Raw genomic sequence first — 11,192 nt, 5'->3', positions numbered from 1 at the left:
GGGTGTTTTCCCTGTGTGTGTGCCTACCTAATTTCAGCTCACTTTGGTCACATGATCCTCTGTCAGCCAGTCGTGGCTTCAGGGGAGAGGAGAGAGCACTTAACAGTGTGCGTGTGTGTGTCTGTGTATGCATGTACATGTGTCTGTGTATATGTACGTGTCTGTGTGTATGTACGTACATGTGTCTGTGTACATATGTCTGTGTGTATGTACGTGTCTGTGCATGTGTATTTCTGTGTGTACATGTGTCTGTGTACATGTGTCTGTGTATACATGTGTCTGTATGTATGCACATGTATCTGTGCATGTGTATTTCTCTGCATGTACATGTATTTCTCTGCATGTACATGTATATGTGTCTGTACGTGCGTGTGTATGTATAAATGTGTGTACATGTGTCTCTGTGCATGTGTGTTTTCGTGTGTGTGTGTGTGTACTTGTGTCTGTGTGTGTGTGTGTACTTGTGTCTGTGTGTGTGTGTACTTGTGTCTGTGTGTGTGTGTACTTGTGTCTGTGTGCGTGTGTACTTGTGTCTGTGTGCGTGTGTACGTGTCTGTGTGCGTGTGTACGTGTCTGTGTGCGTGTGTACGTGTCTGTGTGCGTGTGTACGTGTCTGTGTGCGTGTGTACGTGTCTGTGTGCGTGTGTACGTGTCTGTGTGCGTGTGTACGTGTCTGTGTGCGTGTGTACGTGTCTGTGTGCGTGTCTGTGTGTGTGTGTGTACGTGTGTGTGTGTGTGTGTGTGTGTGTGTGTGTGTGTGTGTGTACGTGTGTGTGTGTGTGTGTGTGTACGTGTGTGTGTGTGTGTGTACGTGTGTGTACGTGTGTGTACGTGTGTGTACGTGTCTGTGTACGTGTGTGTGTGTGTGTGTGTACGTGTCTGTGTGTACGTGTCTGTGTGTGTGTGTACGTGTCTGTGTGTGTGTGTACGTGTCTGTGTGTGTGTGTGTACGTGTCTGTGTGTGTGTGTGTACGTGTCTGTGTGTGTGTACGTGTCTGTGTGTGTGTCTGTACGTGTGTGTCTGTACGTGTGTGTCTGTGCGTGTGTACCTGTGTGCGTGTGTACGTGTCTGTGTGCGTGTGTACGTGTCTGTGTGCGTGTGTACGTGTCTGTGTGCGTGTGTACGTGTCTGTGTGTACGTGTCTGTGTGCGTGTGTGTGTACGTGTGTGTGTACGTGTGTGTGTACGTGTCTGTGTACGTGTCTGTGTACGTGTCTGTGTACGTGTGTGTGTGTACGTGTGTGTGTGTACATGTCTGTGTGTGTACGTGTACGTGTCTGTGTGTGTGTACGTGTCTGTGTGTGTACGTGTGTGTACGTGTCTGTGTGTGTACGTGTGTGTACGTGTCTGTGTGTGTACGTGTGTGTACGTGTCTGTGTGTACGTGTCTGTACGTGTACGTGTCTGTGTGTGTGTGTGTACGTGTCTGTGTGTGTGTGTACGTGTCTGTGTGTGTGTGTGTGTGTGTGTGTCTGTGTGTGTGTGTGTGTGTGTGTGTGTACGTGTGTGTGTGTGTGTGTGTGTGTGTGTACGTGTGTGTGTGTGTGTGTACGTGTCTGTGTGTCTGTACGTGTCTGTTTGTGTGTGTGTCTGTCTGTGTGTCTGTGTGTCTGTGTGTACGTGTCTGTACGTGTGTCTGTGTGTACGTGTGTGTGTACGTGTGTGTGTACGTGTGTGTGTACGTGTGTGTGTACGTGTGTGTGTGTACGTGTGTACGTGTGTGTGTGCGTGTACGTGTCTGTGTGTGTACGTGTCTGTACGTGTGTCTGTGTGTACGTGTCTGTACGTGTGTCTGTGTGTACGTGTCTGTACGTGTGTCTGTGTGTACGTGTGTGTACGTGTGTGTGTGCGTGTACGTGTCTGTGTGTGTACATGTCTGTGTGTGTGTGTGTGTGTGTGTGTGTGTGTACGTGTCTGTGTGTGTGTGTGTACGTGTCTGTGTGTGTGTGTGTACGTGTGTGTGTCTGTACGTGTCTGTTTGTGTGTGTGTGTGTGTGTGTGTACGTGTCTGTACGTGTGTGTGTGTGTGTGTGTACGTGTCTGTGTGTGTACGTGTCTGTGTGTGTACGTGTCTGTACGTGTGTCTGTACGTACGTGTGTGTGTACGTGTGTGTGTGTACGTGTGTGTGTGTACGTGTGTGTGTGTACGTGTGTGTGTGTACGTGTGTGTGTGTGTACGTGTGTGTGTGTGTACGTGTCTGTGTGTGTGTACGTGTCTGTGTGTGTACGTGTCTGTGTGTGTACGTGTCTGTGTGTGTACGTGTCTGTGTGTGTACGTGTCTGTGTGTGTACGTGTCTGTGTGTGTACGTGTCTGTACGTGTGTCTGTGTGTACGTGTCTGTACGTGTGTCTGTGTGCGTGTACGTGTCTGTGTGCGTGTACGTGTCTGTGTCTGTGTGTACGTGTCTGTGTCTGTACGTACGTGTGTGTGTCTGTACGTGTGTCTGTGTGTGTGTGTGTACGTGTGTCTGTGTGTGTACGTGTGTCTGTGTGTGTGTACGTGTCTGTGTGTGTACGTGTGTCTGTGTGTACTTATCTGTACGTGTGTGTGTGTGTACGTGTGTGTGTGCGTGTGTGTGTGTGCGTGTCTGTGTGTGTGTACGTGTGTGTGTGCGTGTCTGTGTGTGTGTGTGTACGTGCGTGTCTGTGTGTGTGTGTACGTGTCTACGTGTGTGTGTGTGTGTGTGTGTGTACGTGTCTGTGTGTGTGTGTGTCTGTGTGTGTGTGTACGTGTCTGTGTGTGTGTCTGTGTGTGTGTGTGTGTGTGTGTACGTGTCTGTACGTGTGTCTGTCTGTGTGTCTGTGTGTACGTGTCTGTGTGTGTACGTGTCTGTCTGTGTGTACGTGTCTGTGTGTGTACGTGTCTGTCTGTGTGTACGTGTCTGTGTGTGTACGTGTCTGTACGTGTGTCTGTGTGTACGTGTGTGTGTACGTGTGTGTGTACGTGTGTGTGTACGTGTCTGTGTGTGTGTACGTGTCTGTGTGTGTGTACGTGTCTGTGTGTGTGTACGTGTCTGTGTGTGTACGTGTCTGTGTGTGTACCTGTGTGTACGTATCTGTGTGTGTACGTGTCTGTGTGTACGTGTGTGTGTACGTGTGTGTGTGTGTGTGTGTGTACGTGTGTGTGTGTGTGTCTGTGTGTGTGTACGTGCGTGTCTGTGTGTGTACGTGCGTGTCTGTGTGTGTGTGTACGTGCGTGTCTGTGTGTGTGTGTACGTGCGTGTCTGTGTGTGTGTACGTGTGTGTGTGTGTGTGTGTGTGTGTGTACGTGCGTGTCTGTGTGTGTGTACGTGCGTGTCTGTGTGTGTGTACGTGTCTACGTGTCTGTGTGTGTGTACGTGTCTACGTGTCTGTGTGTGTGTGTACGTGTCTGTGTGTGTGTGTACGTGTCTGTTTGTGTGTGTACGTGTTTGTGTGTGTGTGTACGTGTCTGTGTGTGTGTGTGTACGTGTCTGTGTGTGTGTGTGTACGTGTCTGTGTGTGTGTGTGTGTACGTGTCTGTGTGTGTACGTGTACGTGTCTGTGTGTGTGTGTGTGTACGTGTCTGTGTCTGTGTGTGTGTACGTGTCTGTGTGTGTGTGTGTGTACGTGTCTGTGTGTGTGTGTGTACGTGTCTGTGTGTGTGTACGTGTGTCTCTGTTTGTGTGTGTTTGTTGGTGGCGAGTAACTCTAAGGCCTGGCTAGTAACTCAGGACTTGAAATTTTAAGCCCTGCTCCAGACCATTACTGACAAGACATCAGGGATCCCTGTTTTGCTTTTTACATTTTGCTGCCATGAATTACAATGGATGGAGGGACGTTGTGCAGAGGCTGCGTTCTTCTGCAGGTTTTGCTTGGTTTGGGAAAGCAGTTCGGCTGCGAAGGTACGATGTCCATATGCTCTTCTGCATTCCCAGCACAGCTTGCACGAGGCCTAATTGTAATGCGTGGTGTTGTAAAACCTGGGATTTTGTTTGATTGAATACTGCAGCCTAATATAATCAATAATAATAATGAGATGGACCAGAAAAATAGTTTTGCTCCTGTCATTTACAGTTAGAGATGTTATTCCTGTATTTGCTGTGTATGACACACTGCCATCCCTTCATTTCATAGATGAGCAGCAGGCCCTGGATTCTATCATGCAGGATCTCGTTGTCTTACATAAGGCCAGCAGACCTGCCCTGTCTCTGCATGAATCCGGCGGCTCCAAATCCACCTCACCCAAGAAGCAGGTAAGTGACGCTTCAGTCCTACCTTTGTGTAAAATGAAAGTTTGCTTCCACCATTTGCACCGTCATTTTATTTCTCCTTCCGGTGTTTAAGGGAGGGGGTGATAAGCTGGATATATACTTTTGAGTATGCCCTCCAGCTTGTTAAATACATTTATGTTACGCTGTCCTATTTCTTTTTCTCCCCTTCCTCCTCACCCAGCGCTCTCGCTCTGTACCTTCCCACCCTCACCTGGCCCTCTCAATCTGTACCTCCCCACTCTGTCCCGGATCTCTCGCTCTGTACCTCCCCACCCTCACCCAGCCCTCTCGCTCTGTACTTCACTCACCCCTCTCCCGGCCCTCTCGCTCTGTACTTCCCTCACCCCTCTCCCGGCCCTCTCGCTCTGTACTTCCCTCACCCCTCTCCCGGCCCTCTCGCTCTGTACTTCCCTCACCCCTCTCCCGGCCCTCTCGCTCTGTACTTCCCTCACCCCTCTCCCGGCCCTCTCGCTTTGTACTTCCCTCACCCCTCTCCCGGCCCTCTCGCTCTGTACTTCCCTCACCCCTCTCCCGGCCCTCTCGCTCTGTACTTCCCTCACCCCTCTCCCGGCCCTCTCGCTCTGTACTTCCCTCACCCCTCTCCCGGCCCTCTCGCTCTGTACTTCCCTCACCCCTCTCCCGGCCCTCTCGCTCTGTACTTCCCTCACCCCTCTCCCGGCCCTCTCGCTCTGTACTTCCCTCACCCCTCTCCCGGCCCTCTCGCTCTGTACTTCCCTCACCCCTCTCCCGGCCCTCTCACTCTGTACTTCCCTCACCCCTCTCCCGGCCCTCTCGCTCTGTACTTCCCTCACCCCTCTCCCGGCCCTCTCGCTCTGTACTTCCCTCACCCCTCTCCCGGCCCTCTCGCTCTGTACTTCCCTCACCCCTCTCCCGGCCCTCTCGCTCTATACTTCCCTCACCCCTCTCCCCGCCCTCTCGCTCTGTACTTCCCTCACCCCTCTCCCCACCCTCTCGCTCTGTACTTCCCTCACCCCTCTCCCCGCCCTCTCGCTCTGTACTTCCCTCACCCCTCTCCCCGCCCTCTCGCTCTACTTCACCCCCCTCGCCCGGCCCTCTCGCTATTTACTTCACCCCCCCCCTCACCCGCCCCTCTCGCTCTGTTACTTCACCCCTCACCCGCCCCTCGCGCTCTGTTACTTCACCCCTCACCCGGCCCTCGCGCTCTGTTACTTCACCCCTCACCCGGCCCTCGCGCTCTGTAACTCCCCACCCTCACCCGGCCCTCGCGCTCTGTAACTCCCCACCCTCACCCGGCCCTCGCGCTCTGTAACTCCCCACCCTCACATGGCCCTCGCGCTCTGTAACTCCCCACCCTCACATGGCCCTCGCGCTCTGTAACTCCCCCCCGGAAATACAAAATCACATATATATACGTGATTTTGTGCACCCCTGCCGCCCTGTAGCAGTATTTCTGCTATAAGGCAGCGGGAAAGCACTTAAGGACCATCTTGGTTTTTTAGTAAAAGCCATGTTTTTTTTCTGGTCTGTCACATTGCTGTAAGGTATCATTGCACTTTTTATTTCGGTGAAGGTTGTATTGCTTTTGCATTGCCTATCTTCATTTTTAACTTTTTTTTTTTCATTGCAGAATGATGTTCGTGTTAAATTTGAACATCGTGGAGAGAAAAGGTAAGACAAGAATGATCTTTAGGCTGACTGTGCACATCCAGGGCTACCTAAAGCTGTTCCCAAAGGCTCAGTTCACACTAGCGTTGAAAGCAGGCGTTTTGAGGGGCGTTTTTCATGAAGATGATACACATGGCAGCCCACAGTGCTGTTTACACTGAAGCTTTAGCGTCGCGTCAAATTTGACACCTCCAGTCAGGAGGATTTGAAGCCTTTCAACACCTCCCATTCAAATGGTGAGGCTGGGCAAATGCCTGGCAGGTGTTTTCTGGGCGTTAATACCATTAAGTTCATTATAGGTGTTTGTGGTACGGTTTTAATGCTTCTAAAACGCCTCAAAACTGCTCATAGGGCATTTGGGGAGCATTTTTTACCACTTGCCGTCTGGCTGCTGTATATAAACGACCGGACAGTGGCAGTCCAGGGGCGGGTTGCCGTTCATAAACGGCGCCCGCCATTTTGGACTGGCGCGTTCTGTGGGTGCGCGCAGCACCGCGATCCGGTGCCCGCTGTGTCCTCCGGACACAGTGGAACACCGATCGCTGTACAGGACCTCTGTGCGAGGTCCCGATCATGTGATCACTGACTGGCCAATCAGTGATCACATGCAGAGTAGTAAGCAAGATGTCACTTCTGACATCATTGCTTACTACGTATGAAATCTGTGAATGATCACAGAGATCACATGGTACAAGGCTATTCACAACACCCTTGTACCATGTGACCAATCTCAGCTCACACAGTATTTCTCAATCGCTGCAAGAATGCAGCCAGAGAGAAGGAGCCTTTATGGGTGTAAAAGCAATCAGTGTAAAAAAAAAAAAAAATCTTCATCATCCCCCACCAGTAGTACAGTGACAGTATGTAGGAGAAAAAACCATAAATAATATAAAAATGTAAACAATTTATTTTATTATAATTTTTGGTTATAAACTAATTTGGGTTATTTTTTTTTTTTTTTTTTACTACACTAAAAAGATAACTGAATATGTTTTGGACAAGATTTATGATGAAATATTATTTATTTGCAAAATTTTATAAGAAAAACCCTTTTCTTCAAAATTTTTGGACTTTCATTTATATAGCAAAAAAAAAAAAAATCCCAGTGGTGAATAAATACCACCAAAATAAAGCTTTCTCTGTCTCTAAAAAATGCTAAAAAATTCATATGGGTACAATGTTGCATGACTGCACAATTGTCATTCAAAGGGTGATAGCGCTGAAAATTGGCCTGGACAGGAAGGGGGGGAAAGTGTCCGGACTGGAAGGGGGGGGGGAAAGTGTCCGGACTGGAAGGGGGGGGGGAAAGTGTCCAGACTGGAAGGGGGGGGGGGGAAAGGGTCCGGACTGGAAGGGGGGGGGAAAGTGTCCGGACTGGAAGGGGGGGGGGGAAAGTGTCCGGACTGGAAGGGGGGGGGGGGGGAAAGTGTCCGGACAGGAAGGGGGGGAAAAGTGTCCGGACAGGAAGGGGGGGAAAAGTGTCCGGACTGGAAGGGGGGGAAAAGTGTCCGGACTGGAAGGGGGGAAAAGTGTCCGGACTGGAGGGGGGGAAAGTGTCCGGACTGGAAGGGGGGAAAAGTGTCCGGACTGGAAGGGGGGAAAAGTGTCCGGACTGGAAGGGGGGAAAAGTGTCCGGACTGGAAGGGGGGAAAAGTGTCCGGACTGGAAGGTGGGGAAAGTGTCCGGACTGGAGGGGGGGAAAAGTGTCCGGACTGGAAGGGGGTAATGATTGTAAACGCCTGTCTAATGCTATAGGGGTGTTTGGGAAGAAGTCACGTGTGAACAAGCCCTATAGGTGTAAACTGCTGATGCAGCTTCTCCAGCACCCCTGGCAGAGATGCTTTCCTGCTTAGAAAAATGTGATTTGGTGACAGTGACCGGTACCCTGCACTGCATGTATACTGTAAAGTGTGTGAAAAGGAAACATTTTACTATTTTTTGGCTTTCATTCACGTATAAGAGGGAACTTCCCTTTTTACTTGTGCTTTCGAAACAAAGTGAAGGGAAATCTTTTTGGTTGGACATGTACAGCAAACAGTGACCCTGACCTCTGACCTTTCTCCAACAAACAATACTTTGGCTGTACACTTTAATGATAGGTTCTGAGTAGAGCAACCAGTTGGGTTTCATGCCTCGATGTTTTAGAGAGAACCGAACCTAAAACCACATTTTGGTTGCTGTGGGAAGAGGTTCTGTTTTTTTAACTTTTGTTCAACAAACAGCTTCACTTTTCAGTAAATATTAAAATGATTGTAAACCTAGGATTTTTTTTCTTTAAATAACAAACGTTCTACTTACCTGCTCTGGTTTTGCACAGAGAAGCCCTGATCCTTCGCTTCTTAGGCCCCCCTACCAGTGCTCCTGACTTGAGACACCCACGCACCCCACTGCCTAACACTTGCCACTTGCTATGGAGTAACTCAACTCATGCATGCCCAAGCCCTGCTCTGTGTGTCCATTGAAACACATACCATGGCTCAGTGTAACACCCCCCCCCTGTCACTGGCTGCGATTGACAGCAGTGTTAGCCAATAGCTCCTGCTGCTGTCTCTGAACCAATGAGGAGAGAAAGAGAGAGCTGCTGCTCTCGTGCACATCGCTGAATTGAAGTTGGGCTCAAGTGAGTATGAGGGGGACTGGAGATAGAGCAGACCACAGAAGCTTTACTGTACACCCACTGTGGAAGCCGAGGGATTATTCCTCTGCATTGCGCAAAAAGGATGATTGATCCTGTCGTCTGTGATCTACCCCTTCTTCTACTGTCCCCAATCCATCTGCTGATAGAACAGAGCCTTGGGGGCAAGTTGCACATCCTCATTTTGGTGTGTATTGCTAGAGGTTTTTTTTTTTTCTTGGGAGAGTGTATGTGATCAGCACAGGGCCAATCCGCACTGTCCAGACAGAGGGTCAGGGGTCATGCAGCCTTATTTGATAGTCAGGGGTGAATGAAAACTCATCCTGCAAAATTAATCAGTGCTTTTTCTGGACATAGATAGAAGTCACAAGACTGCTATATACTGCTGATGAGAAAAGGTGTTTAACAATTTATATTTACTAAATTATTGCATTTCCATGCTCTGTGCACTGTGGGAGTCCAGATATAGTGAATGCAGGGTCCGTGGAAACCAGATATAGTGAATGCAGGGTCCGGGAAGACCGGATATAGTGAATGCAGGGTCCGGGGAGACCGGATATAGTGAATGCAGGGTCCGGGGAAACCAGATATAGTGAATGCAGGGTCCGGGGAGAGCGGATATAGTGAATGCAGGGTCCGGGGAGAGCGGATATAGTGAATGCAGGGTCCGGGGAGAGTGGATATAGTGAATGCAGGGTCCAGGGAGAGTGGATATAGTGAATGCAGGGTCCAGGGAGAGTGGATATAGTGAATGCAGGGTCCTGGGAGAGCAGATATAGTGAATGCAGGGTCCGGGGAAACCAGATATAGTGAATGCGGGGTCCGGGGAGAGCGGGTATAGTGAATGCAGGGTCCGTGGGGAACGGGTATAGTGAATGCAGGGTCCGGGGAGAACGGGTATAGTGAATGCAGGGTCCGTGGAGAGCGGGTATAGTGAATGCAGGGTCCGTGGAGAGCGGGTATAGTGAATGCAGGGTCCGTGGAGAGCGGGTATAGTGAATGCAGGGTCCGTGGAGAGCGGGTATAGTGAATGCAGGGTCAGGGGAGAGCGGATAGCGTGAATGCAGGGTCCGGGGAGAGCGGATAGCGTGAATGCAGGGTCCGGGGAGACCGGATAGCGTGAATGCAGGGTCCGGGGAGACCGGATATAGTGAATGCGGGGTCCAGGGAGACCGGATATAGTGAATGCGGGGTCCAGGGAGAGCGAATATAGTGAATGCAGGGTTCGGGAGACCTGATATAGTGAATGCAGGGTTCGGGAGACCTGATATAGTGAATGCGGGGTCCGGGGAGAGCGGATATAGTGAATGCGGGGTCCGGGGAGAGCGGATATAGTGAATGCGGGGTCCGGGGAGAGCGGACAGAGTGAATGCGGGGTCCGGGCAGAGCGGACAGAGTGAATGCGGGGTCCGGGGAGAGCAGATATAGTGAATGCGGGGTTCGGGAGACCAGATATAGTGAATGCGGGGTCCGGGGAGAGCGGACAGAGTGAATGCGGGGTCCGGGGAGAGCGGACAGAGTGAATGCGGGGTCCGGGGAGAGCGGACAGAGTGAATGCGGGGTCCGGGGAGAGCGGACAGAGTGAATGTGGGGTCCTGGGTTTAGCAATACTTTAATAGAATGCATATTCCAAAGACATGCTGGTAGATGAATTGGCTCCTGTCTAAATTGTCCCTAGTATGTGTATGTATGAATGTAAGTTAGGGACCTTAGATTGTACGCCCCTTGAGGGTTAGGCACTGATGTGAATGTACAATATATATGTAAAGCGCTGCATAAATTGACGGCGCGATATAAGTATCTGCAATAAATAAGGTACAAAAAAAAAAACCTTGCATTACAACCACTTTCCTAGTAACAATGTCTCGAAGAATTTAATAGATGCTTTGCTATGGCCATTGGAGGAAACCAGTTGCAATGAAGGGTAATGGGTGATGTATTCCTGCACTGGTTCTTATCAATGCTAGTCCCTGTACTTCCAGCTCCCTCACATTCCAAGGCAGAGAAAACAAGTGCCTGGTATGAGCTATGATTACACTCCTCCTGTCCCATGGGATCAAAGGTCATTTCATATCTCCCACTGTGTGCACTCACAGCCATTAATGCTTTCCAGATACTTTAGTCAGTCAGCAAATGGGAAGATTGATTTATTAACCACAGCAAGTTATAAACACACAGTCAAGAAATAAAAAAATAGACATTCTTTTTTTAGGTGCTTTTAGTGGCGGTCATGTGACCACTTAGTCCCCCTTTCTTGGACAGCTCGAAGGGGTGGAGAGACTGCAGAGACATTCTGCCTCTGAGGACACCAAGGTCCCAGGAGAGCTTTGGGTCCATTGAGACTCCAGACATGGTCTGAGGGCTGGAAAGCAAGTCTGCGCAGCTGGAAAGGCAGCGGTTAAGTGCTGCTTTGCCCTGAATGGGCAAATAACAGGTTCATTTTATAGTGGCTGTAAATGAACATATACCCAGTGAAGTGACTGGCGTCAGGTGATGACAAAGAAATGAACACAAACAGGCACAACTTATGTAGAAGGATTATCTGCAGTCTTCTCTACATCTGTTCAAAATCCTTAATTTATAGAGTTTTGAAAACGGGGCAGAGAACTGAAATTACACACTGCAGAGCTCAGTGAGGAGAGCTCTGAGAGCTATCATAAAAATAGTGCAGTGCTAAAA

General features: G+C 49.9%; 1 protein-coding gene across 1 annotated transcript in view; it reads left to right on the top strand.

Moving 5' to 3' along the window:
- Positions 1-11,192, top strand: part of MAP3K2 (mitogen-activated protein kinase kinase kinase 2) — a 104,721-nt gene that overhangs the window by 44,953 nt on the left and 48,576 nt on the right. The window contains exons 3-4 of the mRNA XM_089662396.1: positions 4,095-4,213; positions 5,841-5,881. Of these exons, the coding sequence (XP_089518522.1) occupies positions 4,095-4,213; positions 5,841-5,881 (160 nt within the window). The remainder of the gene's footprint in view (positions 1-4,094; positions 4,214-5,840; positions 5,882-11,192) is intronic.

The sequence above is a fragment of the Staurois parvus genome, unplaced genomic scaffold, assembly GCF_062004578.1.
Source record: "Staurois parvus isolate SC_StPar_1 unplaced genomic scaffold, SC_StPar_1.0 ptg001466l, whole genome shotgun sequence".
Taxonomy (NCBI): Eukaryota; Metazoa; Chordata; class Amphibia; order Anura; family Ranidae; genus Staurois; species Staurois parvus.
This window is presented reverse-complemented; position numbering and strand designations above follow the sequence as displayed.